Source organism: Aquarana catesbeiana, linkage group LG13 (assembly GCF_042186555.1).
Source record: "Aquarana catesbeiana isolate 2022-GZ linkage group LG13, ASM4218655v1, whole genome shotgun sequence".
In the NCBI taxonomy this organism is placed as follows: Eukaryota; Metazoa; Chordata; class Amphibia; order Anura; family Ranidae; genus Aquarana; species Aquarana catesbeiana.
In genome coordinates, this window is record NC_133336.1 from 181,685,167 (window position 1) to 181,702,713 (window position 17,547).

General features: G+C 43.8%; 1 protein-coding gene across 2 annotated transcripts in view; it reads left to right on the forward strand.

Moving 5' to 3' along the window:
• The window catches only part of LOC141117810 (uncharacterized), a 192,907-nt gene that overhangs the window by 66,336 nt on the left and 109,024 nt on the right, over positions 1-17,547 (forward strand). For both annotated transcript variants that reach the window (XM_073610841.1, XM_073610840.1), the window contains exons 2-4: positions 4,824-4,934; positions 9,750-9,854; positions 12,306-12,406. In XM_073610841.1, the coding sequence (XP_073466942.1) occupies positions 4,825-4,934; positions 9,750-9,854; positions 12,306-12,406 (316 nt within the window). In that variant the 5' untranslated portion in view covers position 4,824. The remainder of the gene's footprint in view (positions 1-4,823; positions 4,935-9,749; positions 9,855-12,305; positions 12,407-17,547) is intronic.

Genomic DNA, 17,547 nt, shown 5'->3' on the forward strand with positions numbered 1-17,547 from the left:
CTTTACTATTGTTTTGGTATTATACTGTGTATACCATAGTCACAGATACACAGTACATGCTTGCTTTTCCATAACAGCAATGGGCTAGGGCTATTGTCAGAAGAGTGCAGTGTCAGCTTTAAAACGTCAAGTGATTTTGATAAATCAGCAGTCCTCCTACGCTTCTGCCTGCCACTCCTTACCTCTGCAAGCTCAAGGCCCAGATCCAGCACATATGGACAAGACAGACGCCTAAGCCAAGCCTTAAATTCTTTTCCCAACCCCAGGGCCCTCTATTGGCCTCCTAGTTTTTATCTGGGGAACAAACCGCTCTAGCCTGAAGGATCACCAAATCCCTTACTTCTTGGCAGGGTGGTCCTAACATCCAAACGGCTTGAATTTTCGGGTCACACAGAAACCATCTCTCGTCAAACTTAATCAGATCTAAAAAACGCAGCCAAATTTTCATCCCTGAGTTTCATCCCATTGAGACAAAATTCTCAATGTATATACAAAGGAATAAAAAAATCTCTCTGGATTTTATTAAATCCATTCTTAGGTTTATAAATCTGAAAAGTTGTTTGTATAAAGTGATTTTAAAATACACCCCCATATTCCTTTGATTGTTTATTTGAACAAGTAAGAGAAACTATATTGCATGAATGAGAGCATGTGGTCATTTTATTCTGGTCATGTTTAATTCTCCCATAAGGTAAATATTTCATGGATGTTGAATTATCTTGAACAATGTTCTGTCAAAGCAAAAAAAATAAATCTTTGCAACTGGTCTTTGGTCTACTGGAGTCACCGATGGCTGCTGTAAGATGAACATTCTACCATCATTTACTGATCAACCTTTAACCACTTCAATACCAGGCACTTAGACACCTTCCTGCCCAGACCAATTTTCAGCTTTCAGTGCTGTCGCAGTTTGAATTACAATTGCGCGGTCATCCATCACTGTACTCAAACTAAATTTTTATCATTTTGTTCCCACAAATAGAGCTTTCTTTTGGTGGTATTTGATCACCCCTGCAGTTTTTATCTTTTGCTAAACAAATAAAAAAAGACCGAAAATTTTGAAAAAAAAATGAAAGTTTTGCTTTTGTTTCTGTTAAAAAATTTTGTAAATATGTAAGTTTTCTCTTTCACTGATGGGCACTGATAAGGTGGCACTGACAGGCACTGATAAGGCGGCACCTATGAGGTGGCACCAATGAGCGGGCACTAACGGGCACTGACGATGGGCACTGATGGGCACTGGTAGGCGGCACTGATGGGTGGCACTGATATGCAGCACTGATGGGCATTGATAGGCGGCACTGATGGGCACTCATGGGTGGCACTGGGTGGCACTAATGGGCACTGATGGGCAACACTGATGGGCACTGAAAGGCTGCAAAGATGGGTTCTTATGGGTGGCACTGATAGGCGGCACTGCTGGGCACTGATAGGTGGCACTGCTGGGCACTGATGGGCACTAATACGTGGCACTGATGGGCACTGATATGCGTCACTGATAGGCATCCCTGGTGGCACTGGCAGTGGTAGGCATTGTGAGTGGGCACTGATTGGCAGATGCCTGGGCATTGATTGGCAGCTGCCTGGGCACAGATTAATATTTCCCTGGGGTCTAGGGGGCATACCTGGTGGTCCAGTGTGGATGGCTTCCCTGGTGGTCCTGGGCGGCTTCCCTGGTGGTCCTGGGCGGCTTCCCTGGTGGGAAGCACAGACCCCCCCTGTCAGGAGAGCAGCCGATCGGCTCTCCTCTACTCGCGTCTGTCAGACGTGAGTGAGGAAAAGCCGATCACCGGCTCTTCCTATTTACATTGTGATCAGCCGTGATTGGACACGGCTGATCACGTGGTAAAGAGTCTCCCTAGATCGGTGTTGCGGGGTGTCAGACTGACATCCCGCAACAACAATCGCCGCAATGCGCGCCCCCGCCCAGTCAGGATATTGAAACCACTTTGCAGCTGTCATTTTGCTATATGGCGGGCGGCAAGTGGTTAAAGCGACCTCAACGTCAGGGCAAAAAGACAGTGCCTACTCCCTTCCTCCTATCATGTTATACACACATATCCCTGCTGCTTCCCTGTTCCATTGGGGCCCTTGCTTTGTTTCACTTCTTCTCCAAAGAGGGGCTTACAGGTATGGGGAAGAGTGTGACCCTCTTTATATGTCTATGTTCAGGAAAAAATATCTGCCACACTCCAATTCATTTCTTGCAGTGTTTTTAAAACCAACCTTCCTTGATGTGTTTCACCACTTGCTTGCTCACAAGGATAGTGGAAGGGCACCCAGCCCGTCCATGTGTAAGAGAGGTCGGTTTTGAGTAGAGCTATGGATCTGTATGTGTTTATGTTCAGGCACTGTCACATGGAGTGAGGTAGTAACATCATACATTGGGGTAAAACTCCAACACCAGAGCTTAGTCAAGGTGGACTCCAGTAAGCAGCACGTATCCGTACATGGTGTGCCACCTGCTGCTGATCTCCTCCTCCTTCTGGAACATCCTCCCAGTAGGTCTTATGATTGAGAATAGAAGAAAGAAAGTAAGTACACTTACAGAGAGTTTATAAAAATATGTGATTTTTACAACTGTTTGTAAATATCAGGGGCTGATAATTTGTCATGCTGTGTTGACTTTTTAAGTGTAGACCAGGCAAATTACTTGTTATGGGTATTGTCAGTGTTTCCATATTATGTTTATACTGTTTAAATATTGATTGTCTTAGTTTTTAATAGGAGTAATTTTTCAGGTTGTCAGTAAAATTAGCTCCATCTGTAATTTCCCATGTTTTGTCAGTAAAAAATGGTGTGGGAGGTTGGCAACACTGGAATCTACCCTTATTGTGTCTAGTACAGTGAGTATATACTTAAAGATCTGTCATTATAATTTTTATTTTCCAGCTCTGCTCCCTACATATAGAGCTGTTCCCCCCATTTTTCTAAGTGCTTTATAACCCTAGCTATGAGGCCCAAACTGCCCCCCCCCCCCCATTTCTATCCAGCCACGGCCAATCCGACAATAGCTATGAAGGAAACGAGTGATTTAAAGCTGCAGCTTGTCTCAGCTGTGAGAACTTTCTTGATACAAGAGGATTGCAAAAGCTAACAACCCCCCCACCCCATGCAGTTCTCGTGCCCCGCTTGTCTTGGGAATAGGCATATGCTATGAATTAGCCGTCTCCTTCATAGCTGTTGTCAGATCGCCCAGGTCGGAGGGGCAGGTGAGATCCCATAACTAGGGTTATGAGACCCTAGAAAAGCACATACGTGTACTTTGTCCCATGAGGGCAGAACTGTAATGGAAGAATTATAATGATAGATACTTTTAAAGGGTTTACACAGCCTAAACTATGTATAGTTCTGGATAGAGTAGGAGTAGAGTAGAACCTTTGTCAGGTTTTATTGTTGTCTGTATCCCCATTAGGTAGATTAACCTACTCCACTGTCACTTTACAATGAGGGGGTAAGGAGAAACCATCCATCTGGGACACCTGTTTCAATGTAACTATCGGAGAGAGATTTCCTCTTACTTTAGAGAGACTTCCTTTGACGTCTTGGTGTGTCTCCAGGTGAAGAAGAAGGGGTTTTAAACGTTCCTTAATGGTTTCTACGCATTCCCCACAATACCAAAAACATATGCATTGCCTAGAAATGTACTCAAGCCCCTGTTCTACCATAGTACATCTTGGTATTTAAGGGATTAAAACAAACTCATGGCTGCTGCTGTAGCCATGAACTCTGTATTGTTTTTTTTTAAGATGTAATTTCTGTAAAAGGGATCTGGGTCATTGTGTGATCACTTTTACATTACCGCATTGGTGCTGCCTGCAGTCCTTCATCCAGGGTGGCTGGGACCACTGTACAATGCTTGAACATGTTGTGTGGGAAGAGATCTGTTCCCTGATCTCTGCAATAAATGAACCCGGAAACAATGCGTAGTACGTCACTTTTGGGTTCACAGCTGTTATTCCCCAGCTACTGCAATAGAGAGCAAGGGACACATTGGCGGTCTAATAGACCCTTGGTGCCTCCATAAAGGGGACCTGCTACCTGACCATGCTATCACATAGGAGGCTTGTTAGCCCCCTTGTGACAAGAAAATAAACATTTAAAAGTGTTAAAAAATGTAATTATATAAAAAAAAAAAAAAATTAAAAAGTAATTTACTAGCAAACAATTCAGATTTTAACATGTGTGCGAACAATTCAAATTTGCGTGGTAGAAAAGTGGTTAAAGAGACCCTGTCACCTTACCCATTCAGTGCAAAGGGTACCCCCCGTCTCATTGATACTCACCTTTAAAAGCGTACCTTCCATTGCTTCACCTTTCAGATATGGAGAAACATGTATAGTGATAGTGCCGAGGGTAACAATTCAAGGTTATGATATTTTGTTTTTGTACATATTATAAGGCAGGTGGTGTTTGCATCTACTGATGTTGTATCTATTTATTTTGCCAAAGCACTTTTAAGAATAGGAATCAGATTGCTTCATTACTTCCTGAAGATGATTTACTCTAATCTGTCAAAGAACAAAAAAATGAAGACCCGCCATCTTTGTGTTTGGGTTTAGAAATGCTTTGTTTGACAATTTTCTGACTGAAAGCCAGTTCTTCCATCTGCCTAAACATGACTATACTCAGCGACAAAACATCCTCTGTAACGGCCATTTCCTGTTTTCCGCTCATCTACTTCCTGTGTTTACAGCTATTCCCAAATCTCATTGGTGGAGAGGAGACCTCACACTTAAACTGTGTTTATTATTAAATGAACCGGACAATAGTGTATGTTGCTGTATGATATCCTAACAAAACATATATGTGTTGCTTTTCAGAATGAAGATGGCAGGAAAATTATACCTATCAGCCATGATTTTCTTAGTTCAAGCACAGCTTGGCACATCCCTCAACCCAAATGACCCCAATGTCTGCAGTTACTGGGAAAGGTAAAAGAAAAACAAAGTTTTTTGTATGTAGGCCATGTGTTCCTTTTGCCCTATGGAGCAAATGTATTTCAGACGTGGTGCTATCACCATACAGACAGGAAGCAGCTGGTCTACTCTTCTTCCTGCTTCCTGCCTGTAACGGGATAACTGTGGACTGGTAATGTTTGTCTATATGCTGGAAAGACTGATGGTCAGTTTTATGTTATACTCGCAGAATTTTACTCAAAGATCAGAATGGTAAGCTAAAATGCAAAATACCATAAACTATCTGTGACATATAAACCTAATGTACATAAATCACAAGCAAATCAATGTGCTCACAAATCTGCAAATTCTTAGTTGCTGCCCAGCACCGTTAGGCATTTTTACCCCACCCCTCTAAGATATGATACAAATAATGATGCAGCACAACTAAAACAGTGTCTCTTAAATAAATGAGTCCCAAATGATGAAGCAAAAAGGTCCTTAAATATGTACAGTGCCTTGAAAAAGTATTCATACCCCTTGAACTTTTTCACATTTGATCATGTTATAACCAAAAACGTAAATGTCTTTTATTGGGATTTTATGTGATAGACCAACACAAAGTGGCACATAATTGTGAAGTGGAAGGAAAATGATAAATGGTTTTCTAAATTTAAAAAAAATAAATATGTGGAAAGTGTGGCGTGCATTTGTATTCAGCCCCCCTGAGTCAATACTTTGTAGAACCACCTTTCGCTGAAATTACAGCTGCAAGTCTTTTTGGGTATGTCTCTACCAACTTTGAACATCTAGAGAGTGACATTTTTGCCCATTCTTCTTTGCAAAATAGCTCAAGATCTGTCTGATTGGATGGAAAGTGTCTGTGAACAGCAATTTTCAAGTCTTACCACAGATTCTCAATTGGATTTAGGTCTGGACTTTGACTGGGCCATTCTAGCACATGAATATTCTTTGATCTAAACCATTCCATTGTAGCTCTGGCTGTATGTTTAGGGCTTTTTCCCTGCTGGAAGATGAACCTCTGCCCCAGTCTCAAGTTCTTTGCAGACTCTACAGGTTTTCTTCTAAGATTGCCCTGTATTTGGCTCCATCCATTTTCCCATCAACTCTGACCAGCTTCCCTGTCCCTGCTGAAGAAAAACATCCCCACAACATGATGCTGCCACCACCATGTTTCACGGTGGGGATGGTGTGTTAAAGGGGTTGTAAATGTTCATGTTTTTTCACCTTAATGCACCATATGCATTAAGGTGAAAAAACATCTTACGATCACTGGCCCCCCAGCCCCCCCGTTTTACTTACCTGAGCCCTGGAAAGTCCAGCGTCGTGAACACACTCTTCCTTTGCTCAGTCTTCTCGGCTCTTTATTGGATAGATTGATAGCAGCACAGCCATTGGCTCGCGCTGCTGTCAATCATCTCCAATGATGCAAGGGCCGGGGGGCGGGGCCGAGTCCTATAGTTGGCGGCTATGGACGCCGAATACAGGACTCGGGAGCACGCCCTCAAGGTAGCCCCCCAGGAGAGTGCTTCGCAGAGGGCGTTATCAGAAGCGGGGAGGAGCCGAGACAGCTGCCGAGGGACCCCAGAAGATGAGGATTGGGGCCACTCTGTGCAAATCGAGCTGCACAGTGGAGGTAAGTATGACATGTTTGTTATTTAAAAAAAAAAAATGTTCAAACCTTTAGTGTCACTTTAAGGGTGATGTGCAGTGTTAGTTTTCTGCCACACAAAGCATTTTGCTTTTAGGCCAAAAAGTTCCATTTTGGTCTCATTGGACCAGAGCACCTTCACAAGCCTGTGTCCCCCACATGGCTTCTCACAAACCGCAAACGGGACTTCTTATGGCTTTCTTTCAACAATGGCTTTCTTCTTGCCACTCCTCCATAAAGGCCAGATTTGTGGAGTGCTCTCTCCCACCTGAGCTGTGGACCTCTGCAGCTCCTCCAGAGTTACCATGGGCCTCTTGGCTGCTTCTCTGATGAATGCTCTCCCTGCTCAGCCTGTCCGTTTAGGTGGACGGCCGTGTCTTGGTAGGTTTGCAGTTGTGCCATACTCTTTCCATTTTCTGATAATGGATTGAACAGTGCTCCGGGAGATGTTCAAACCTTGGGTTGTTTTTTTTATAGCCTAACCCTGCTTTAAACTTCTCCAAACCTTTATCCCTGACCTGCCTGGTGGGTTCCTTGACCTTCATGATGCTGTTAGTTCACTAAGGTTCTCTAACAAACCTCTGAGGGCTTCACAGAACAGTTGTATTTATACTGTGATTAAATTACACACAGGTGGACTCTATTTACTAATCAGGTGACTTTTGAGGACAATTGGTTCCACTAGATTTTAGTTAGGAGTATCAGAGTAAAGGGGGCTGAATACAAATGCACGCAACACTTTTCAGATATTTATTTGTAAAAAAAATTAAAACCATTTATCATTTTCCTTCCACTTCACAATTATGTGCCACTTTGTGTTGGTCTATTACATAAAATCCCAATAAAATATATTAACATTTCTGGTTGTAACATTAAAAAATGTGGACAATTTCAAGGGGTATGAATACTTTTTCAAGGCACTGTATGTGTGGCCAACCACCAGTGAATTACAGATATAACAGCTTCCTCTTCAACTGATCAGCCACATGTCACATGCATTGAGTGGGCAATATGCGCTCACCTCCTGGACTGGACCTTAATCACTAGTCCAGGTCAAAAACGCTTTTGCCCCTCTAGGGCTATACTCCAACTGGCATCTTGCTCCCAGTAGCAATCACAGGCACCGACACATGGACTGGCGTTTCTGTTCGACCTCCTCCTCTCCGTGAGAACATCTACTAATGCAAAAGGCATAAAACCAATAGTGCTCTCCGTACCTTTTAAAAAAGATTTAATAAAATCTAAAATGGGACACTCACAAACAAATGCACTCTCAGTGCCATGTTCTGTGCATAGTATAAAAGTAAACTGCCTTCTCACCGTTTTAAAACGTATGGAGAGCACTATTGATTTAATTCCCCTTACATCACACAGAGAGTGGGAGGTCAAACAGAAGCTCCAGTCCATGTTTCGGTGCCCGTGATTGCTACTGGCAGCCAGATTGGAGTAAAGCCCTAGAGGGGTGAAAGTGTGTTTGACCTGGACTATCGATTAAGGTCCAGCCCACGAGGTGAGCACATATGGTTCACTGGGTGCTTTGCATGTGACCTGTAGGTGATCTGTTGAAAAGAAGGCTGTGATATCTGGAATTCACTGGTGATTGGCCACATATACATATTTAAGGACTTTTTTTGGTTCATCATTTGGGACTCATTTATTTAAGAGACACTGTTTTAGTTGCGCTGCCTTATTATGTGTTTTATTCAGGATGTCAGTGGTTTATGTTCAAAATCTTGGCTTCTTCAGCTTTAAAGCTGAAGTTGAGGTATGGCAATTTTACAAAATTAAATTGGTCCAGCTTGGACCTGTGTAATTATGTATATGTCAATGTCATACCTGTGGAATCCCCATAGAAGCTGGAAATTACCATAGTATGCCCCCTGTACAGGGTCTTGGAAAACAGGTCTATATCACCACTGTTTGGGTTGTGGTCCCTTTAATGGGGATGACAAGAGTCAGTTTGGGAGTACAGAGAAAACCTGTTTAATTTTACCTTTTGGCAAATAAAGACTGTTTGATTTTACCAACACGGCTGGTGATCTGAACGCCCCATAATTTTAAACATCCTACTACAGTGATTGCCGCTAGCTTTTGGGTCCCATGCTGAGCAGCTGCCTTGTTGCTTACTGAACACAGGAGGCTTCTCCATTTGACACAGGCACCATACAGAGATCACTTTGTGTGCTCTGGTTGGATGAGGTGGAGATCATGATGTCCAAGGCCCTCCACCTCGTTCAATCGAGAATGCTTTACATTCATTTAGAGATTGCAAAGTGTTCCCTGAATGGCACTTGCGCCATGAGAGCCAATATCTGTGTTCAGGGCAGTCGCTCGGCACAGGTCTGGCAAGCTAGCGTGATTCATTGTACTAGCCTATTACAGTTATTTCCAGCTTCCACAGGGATCCCACAGGTATTGCATTTACACACTTACGTTGGTCCAAGTTGCAAAAAAGGTGTACCTACTGTATGTAAAAATGACCTAAATTTCAGCTCTGACCTACAATCACAGAGCATTTTTTTAGCAACATCTTTATTCCAACCAGCCAATCATGGAGCAGCAGTGCAACGCATAAAACCATTCCAGTACATATCAGGAGCTTCAGTTAATGTTTACATAAAACACTAAAATTGGGGAAAATGTGATCTCAGTCATGTTGACTGTGGCAGGATTGTTGGTGCTAGATGGGCTGGGTTGAGTATTTTAGGACCTGTTGATTTCCTGGGATTTTCCCAAACAATGGTCTCTAGGGTTTACCGAATGGTGCAAAATACATAAAACATCCAATGAGCAGAATTCTGGGGATGGAAATGCTTGGTTGATCAGAGAGGTCAAAAGACAATGGGCAGATGGTTTGATCTGACAAAAAAGCTGTGGGAACTCAGACAATCTTTATTGCCCATTTATGCCATGTGTGTAGGGCTGCGCTGGTCAACCTTGGCCGACACAGTTCCAACTCATAAACAATATAAGTGAACCAAAAAGAGCACCAAACAATTGTCTAGAGATTTCAAAAGGTCCCTTAAATGTGTCTCAAATATCGTCAGGAAAGGCAGCCAATGCGTTTTGGGGGCCACAAGCTAACCCTTCATCAGGGCTTGTAAGAATGTAGCTTCAGGAATGTCATAAAAAGTTTTGCCTTAAGTTTTACTTTAAGTAACATTACATTTCTTCGTCAGTTACACCACAGCAGTAAAGGAATCGTATGCCCATCCATATAGCCTGTCTACTCCTGATTCCTGTGACGGTAACTGGAACTACTTCAAGACATGTACACCTCAGAAGTAAGTAATGTTGTTTAAAAAGAATGGCCTAACTGATCAAATGACGGATGGATGTGCAGATTGCTGAGGCTCCCGCTACCTATAACCGTAACAATTGACCACTTCCTTCCCCTCCCAAATTAACCAGACGACACAGTAAATTTTGGAGTCGAATGGCCATAGCAGCCTTTGTTTTACTCTTTCAAACAATTGAAATACAAAAATTCCATAAACAGGGAATGCATAACTACATACAGTACATAACCCATTAACAAAAAACCTCAGTCTAATCTTACCCGGTCTAAAGATCTTTGAAGGCCTATTTTCTTTTTACCAACCGGTTGTATCTGTCACCCATGAAAGGCCCCCAGCCGCAACTTACACCAACTCGGGGGGACAAGTACCACTTACTTACTACAAGATACAACCAACTTAAAAACCCCTGATGTTACCATTGTATTATTTTGAGGGAAAGGGACACCCATACCTCCAGATGGACCCAACTCCCCTAATTCTTCAGTATATTTTCCAGCACCGCCTTCAAAGACCCAATAGACCACCCGCTGCTGCAATGACAAGTAACAAAAGAACCCACAAATTGAACAATCAGGCAAAATCTAAACCCCCCCACATATCCCACCTTAGAACCAACAACACCCTTAATAATTGTCGACACATATCCCCAAACCCATTAACTAGGGAAGGTTGGGTGGGAGACACTTTCCTTACCCTGAGAGAAGCTCTGACTACTCTCCAACTGAACACCTCCTGCCTCCACACCCTGCGGGACACCCCCCCATCCCTTCAGGACCCAATCAAGTAAGTGAATACCCCCCTTTTTCAAATATTACCCCTTATTCCTCTGCCTCACTGCCACATCATGCTGGCCCTCCTCCAAGTTTCACTTCTGCTCCGGGCCATATACTTTCTCTGTGCAGCAAGTTTACTCTTCCTTAGGCCCCATTCACACCTGGTGTCTCCTGAATGTGATCTTTTTTTTTGCACGTTTTTCATGCTACATGCATAGGGCAGCCTATTAATTTCAATGCACTGCCCTACATGCAACAAACATGTCAAAGAACCTTTCTTGGTGTTTTTGGGTGTTGAAATATGCAGGTTTTTCTAACCCTGCATTATGTAAAATGTGTCACTCATTTTTGACACCCAACCCAGTCCATTGCTTACCCCAGCATTCAGAAGAGGATGATAATTCTGTCATGGAAAGAATTCATCTGGAGTCCACCTCTGTTCAGTCCTACTCCACCACCCAGCTCCTGCCCTATGTAATACTGCTCACTGTAGTGAAGAATCTTCACATAAGAGCATTGAGGTATTCTAATCCCAGACCAATTGACAGACATAATTTTGTTGAAATAAAATGCTACTGAATGTGACTGGCTTATATCTTGGGGGCTCTTTATGTGAATGGGGAGCTTTTGATGTAAAGGGAGACTCTACTGTATAGAGTGGAGCCTGATGTTAATGGAAGAATCTGATGTGAAGGTGGGACTGCGGTTTCTAATGTATAGTGGAGACTCTGATATGAAGGGGGCACTCTTATGTGAAGGGGGCACTCTGATGTGCAGGGGGGAATCTGATGTACAGGGGGGAATCTGATGTGAAGGGGGAATCTCATGTGAAGGGGAGGAATCTCATGAATGGGGGACTTTGAAGGGGGTGCTCTAATGTAAAGGGGGACCTTTACTAAAGGGGGGCGCTCTGATGTGCAGGGGGGGGCTCTTAATGTGAAGGGGGGACTGAGGACAGTGATGTAATGTGGGGACTCTGATGTGAAGAAGGGCAATATTTTGCGAAGAGGGAGTCTGATTTGAAGGGGGGATTGGGGAATCTAATATGAATGTTCCACATGAATGGTATCAGCCCTTCTGATCAGAGCAAACAGTCATGGGTTCTGTTTAAAGTCAGCTTATCTACTCCGGGATAAAATTACATTTTTACCACCCCAAATGCCCCAGTTTTGCTTTAAGCCTCTCTAGCTTATACATGCCATCTTGCTTTACCCACCATTCACTGCGACGCACACTGAATGTGTTTCTGTTTTCTATTCCAGGGTGTCTCAAGTCTTTCATTATCTTGGTCTTGCTCATATTTTGGCACACTCTTTTGACTTTTTTTTTAGCTGCAAAGCCAATCATATTATCCCTATGGGTATGGGTAATGTTTACATATTGTTTATACTGTTTTCATATTTAGTGAAATGAGCCTGGATACAGAAAGGGGGCCTACTTACAATCTTGCACATGGGCCCACTACAGTTAGAATACCCTTCTGGATGTCATCCTGCTATTTATGAAGTGTAATAGGGTGTGGGAATTACCAAAATAGCTGAACAGAATTACAACATACACATATATTGGCAAATAAAATGTTTCGGAAAGTAGAATCTCCCAATGGAAGGATTCAGTTTTACTTGGCTTTTTATTGATTTGAATCTTTATATCCTTCTTTTAGGATCATGTACCGAACTGCGTACCGCCATGGTGTAAAGCTTGATTACAGAAAGCGCTATAGATGCTGCCAAGGATACTATGAGAGCAATGATATCTGTGTTCGTAAGTCCAGTTTTATTTCAAATAATGAGCGTGTTGTGTATAGTTAAATCCATATGTTGGACCTCTCTCCGTTTGGGGTTCCCATAGAGGCCACATGATGCTCAGCAAACACTCTGCACTATCCCCATTCCTGGGGGACTAGCCAAAAAATGCATTCCATAGAAGAGATTATTTATTGTCTTCAGGGCTGGAATTTACATCTTGCCTGAGCATTAAGATGTTGAAACATTAACTTATTAACATCAGCTTGCTGCAGAAATTTTAAGATCAACGCTTTCACCATAAAGATATCCTAAGAACGGATACCATGATAACTGTTTGCACCCCCTCACTTCCCAGATACAAGAAAAATAATGGACAAGTGCACTTTTAGTACAGTTATCCATTAACCTCTTGCTGACTGCATAACGCATATATGTGGCAGCAGGGCAGGTAGTCCTTAAAGCCCAACTCCGGGCAAAAAAAGTTTTCCCATGCGTTGGGGCTGTGCCCGCACTGCATGGGTTAACAGCTCAAACTTTTCAAACAAAGGACAAGGTTATTGTCCTTCAGACTTTAGGGGGGCCAGATTGTGGTCAGTGGGGGTAGAAAATGTACTAAACCCAGCATCAGTGAGAGTAAACATGGTCTCAGTGTTGGTGGTCAGTAGGAGAAGGAGTAGTGCCTCATCATTGGTATCAGTGGAAGAAATTGTGCCCCATTGTTGGTGATAGTGGGAGAAATAATGCCTTATATCATTGGGAGAAATAATGTCCCAAGGGCCGGATGAAGGCTAGCAAAAGACCACATCCATCCTTGGGCCACAGTTTGGAGACCCCTGGTCTAGGGGATTGGAAAACAGAGATTTTCTTACCTAATCCTCCCCACACGAGACCAGTTCCTGCTGCTTCTGACCCCCCCCCCCCCGCTGTCTAGTGGTCTTGTGTGGTGGACTGTACCTGACTTCATCACCCCAAAGACCTGCCCTGGATGTGGGGATGTTAGGAACAGTCCACCGCTGGAACAAGGGGCAGCGTTGTTTGCCAGTAGAGTGGAGTATAAGCTTTCTGGTTGCCCTGGGACAAAACGAGCAGTTAACCTATGCAGTGCGGGCACTGCCTAACTGCATGGGAAAACGTTTGATTTGCCCAGATCTGGGTTTTAACGCTCACCGCCACACATATGCATCCAAGGGGCTTCCAGCATTCTGACTGAGTTGTCGCCGACAACTCCTGGTCACTGCTTGTGATTGGATGGGGTCCTGATAGTGTAACCACTATGACAGCTAATCATGTACTCAGGAAGCTATTTCCACCTCTCAGCATTGAAGTGGTTGTAAAGGCAGAACATTTTTTTTGGTGCAGCTCCCCACTAATTACTCATCTGAGCCCGATCTCGGTCCAGCGCTGTGCCTGAGAGCAGTGGTGCTGCTCTCTTCCTACTCACTGGAGCCATTGGCTCCTGCTGCCGTCAATCAAATCCTGTGATGAAGGTGCAGGGGTGGGGCTGGATTGCACTGTGTGTGTTAATAGACAAGTACCCCACCCAGCGAGAGGATTGCTAGAGGGGGTACTCAAAGGCAGGATTTGCCAGAAGCTCCAGCGGGGACCCCCGAAGAGGAGGAGGATTGGCTGCTCTGTGTAAAACCATTACAAAGAGCAAGTAAGTATAACATGTTTGTTTTTTTTTTTCTTTAAGATCCTTTATTATCACTTTAACATCTACTTAACCACTTTTTATCCCCTTAATGACTAGGCCATGTTTTGCTATTCGGTACTTTAACTGGTAATTGTGCAGCATTGCAACACTGTAACCATATGAAATTTATATAATTTTTTTACACCAATAGAGCTTTCTTTTGGTGGTATTTGAACACCTCTGGGTTGTTTTATTTGTTGCGATCTAAACTAAAAAAAGACCAAAAATTTTGAAAAAAAACAACAATATTTTTTACTTTCTGCTATAAAACATATCCAATAAAAATTTTTTTAAAAAATCATCACATTTCTTCATAAATTTTGGCCAAAATATATTCTGCAACATGTTTTTGATAAACAAAAATCCTTATAAGTGTATATTGATTGGTTTGTTTGAAAGTTATAGCATCTACAAACTCTGGTATATATACAGGAATTTTTAACTGTTGCGATCAGTGATTTATTATGGGACTATTATAGTGCGGCGGACAATCTGACACTAATCGACACTGGAGGGAACTGACTAACTGCCACTGACATCACGAGTGATGTTAATTCAGTGATCAGTGATAATACTACACACTGTCACTGTACTAATGACTGGCTAGGTAGGGGTTAACATCTACTGCGAACAAGGGGTTAAATATGTACCTAACTATGTGTAATATGTGTAAAGTGTGCTGCATTTACTAAAGATCTCTGTTTCTCATCCCTGCTTTGCAGGATCCTTCCCTATGTAAGGAATGTATGTAATGAGTGTTGACAGATTGTTCCCTGTGTACAGAGCTCTGTTTTGATTGCCAACACAGAGCTCTGGGCTGTGATTGGACACCCGGTTGTGAATCATTAACTGGGACTTGGTGACTTGGTGTATAATCACAGTGGGAGCCAGGCATGCCCTAAACCCGGAAGTGGGCAGCGATGCAGGGATACATTGCTTTGCCTACAGTGGTCGCTCAGGTGTAGTACATTGTGGGCCGCCAGTCACCAAATGGTTACAGGAAGCAGAGGCAAGGGGTTAATTAATCCCGCCACCCCCTTGAGCACATCCTGCCTGTTTAACCACTTCTGAACCACCCACCGTCGTTATACGTTGGTACTTTGAAGAGGAACATCATTGTTATGGCAGCAGCTAGCTGCCATAACCCCAGAATCCTCTTCTTCAGCGGGAGTCTGCTTTCCGATAAAAGTTGTCTCTGTGGCAGATTTGCCACAAGATCACTTTTAGCATTGGCGGGAGAGGGGCCTCCCTCCCTCCCGCTGCGCTCTGGTGCCCTCCGCCGCTTACCGGAGCCATCGGCAGCGGCAGAGGCGATCGGATGTTTCCCCTTGTGTGACATGGAGACGAGTGAGGGGAAGATGGCCCCCACCCGTCTCCATATCATTGCAGGGCGGAAGCGACGTCAAAACGTCACTTATGCCCATAAATCCTATTTTTTATAACTCCATTTTTTTTATTGCATTTTAATGTAAATATGAGATCTGAGGTCTTTTTGACCCCAGATTTCATATTTAAGAGGTCATCAAGAGGTTATAAAATTTTGTTTTCTCCTTCACTGACGGGCACTGGTGAGGCTGCACTAATGGGCACTGATGAGGCAGCACTGATGAGGTGGCACTGATAAGGTGGCACTGCTAGGCACTGATGAGGAGGCACTGATATGAAGAATTGATGGACACTGATAGGCAGCACTGATATGCAGCACGGATGGGCACCAATAGGCTACACTAATAGGCAGCACTGATGGGCACTGATGGGAAGCACTGATGGGCACTGATGGGCACTGATAGGTGGTACTGATGGGCACTGATAGGTGGTACTGATGGGCACTGATAGGTGGCACTGATGGGCACTGATAGGTGGCACTGATAAGCACTGATAGGTGGCACTGATGGGCACTGATAAGGAGCTACTGACAGACATTACTGATTGGCATCTGAAGGGCACTGACAGGCATTACTGATGAGGCACTGATTGGCACATTTATGGGTACTGATTGGCACTGTTATGGGCACTGATTGGCACTTTGATGGGCACTGACAGGCGTTCTTGATGGGACATAGACTGGCAGCTGATGAGCACTGATTGGAAGCTGATAGGCATATCCAATGGAGACTGTGCTGATAATCAATGTGCAATGTCAGCACAGACCCCCCCTCTGACAGGGAGAGCTGCCGATCTCTCACCCTGTCAGCGCGAACCGAGGAAAGCCGTTTACCAGCACTTCCTGGTTCACACGATAATATGATGTCCAGTCAGGATAACGAAATGAGAAGCGGTTAAAGTGGAACTCCAGGAATAACCTTTTTTTCCATACTTACATTGGTCCAGCTTGGCTTGATATCGGTACCCATATCTGATATCCAGAGGGTCTATGAGGTTCCTGAAAATCACTGCAGTAGTCCAGGCTACATACAGTGATAGCCGTGAACTTCTGGGTGCTGCTCCAGCAGCTTCCCCTTTGCACACTGAACACACTGGGCTTCAGTTTGTTCGAAACATTCAGAGAACGCCCTTCAGAGAACTCAGGGGTTTAAGAGATCATCCAGCCCTCCTGTCCACCTCAACCACCTTGTTATCTCCTACCTCAAATATCTACAGCAGCCACTACTCCTGCCTTCATAACCCCTATAAAAATAAAGCTTTTTCAACTTTTGTAGCCTCAAAAATGTGTTATTGGCCTTCAGGCTTGCTTAGATACTTCTATCTATACTAATAAGCTCTTGCCATAAAAGCAGATCTTCATGCTACCCTTCCACCCCACCTTACCGGGTGGTGTGTTGTTCACATTTCAAACATTCACCCACCTAGAGGATCCAGCATTGTCCTGCTGAGATTCTCTTGTCTTCCGTCACTGCTCAGTCCCGTGTCACCATGTTGCTTGTGATGTCATTGAGAGACCTGCTGGCTCTTCTGGGTTCAGCCGACATGCCTCCAAGATGACGCAATGCTAGGCACGCCCCCTCCTTTTTTCTGAATGAAGGGCTATACCTCCTGGATATGTGACATGCACTAGGCGAGCGCCATTCAACTGAGGGGAGGTGGGGTGGATTGGAGGGAAGTGTACTGAGAGAGTAAGAATTTGCTTTAAAGTGTATATTAGAAAACCTTATTTTAGATATTTAGATACAGTAGAACAGTGGTTTCCAAACTGCGGCCCGGGGGCTAGATACAGCACTTTGCTTGACTTTATCCAGCCCTTGCCACTAGTCCTCCCACTGACACCAATGATGGGGCGCTATTCCTCCCACTGACACCAACTATGGGGCATTGTTACTGACACTAGGACATTTTCTACTCCCACTGGCCACAGTCCATTCCCTCTAAAGTCTGAAAGATAGTAAACTGGTCCTTTGTTTGGGTAGTTTGGAGACCCCTGGTACAGAACATTAGACACACTGTCAAACTTTTGTTGCTATCTGTATTGCTCCTTGCTGAAAACTCAACCATCTATTTGTCCTGGT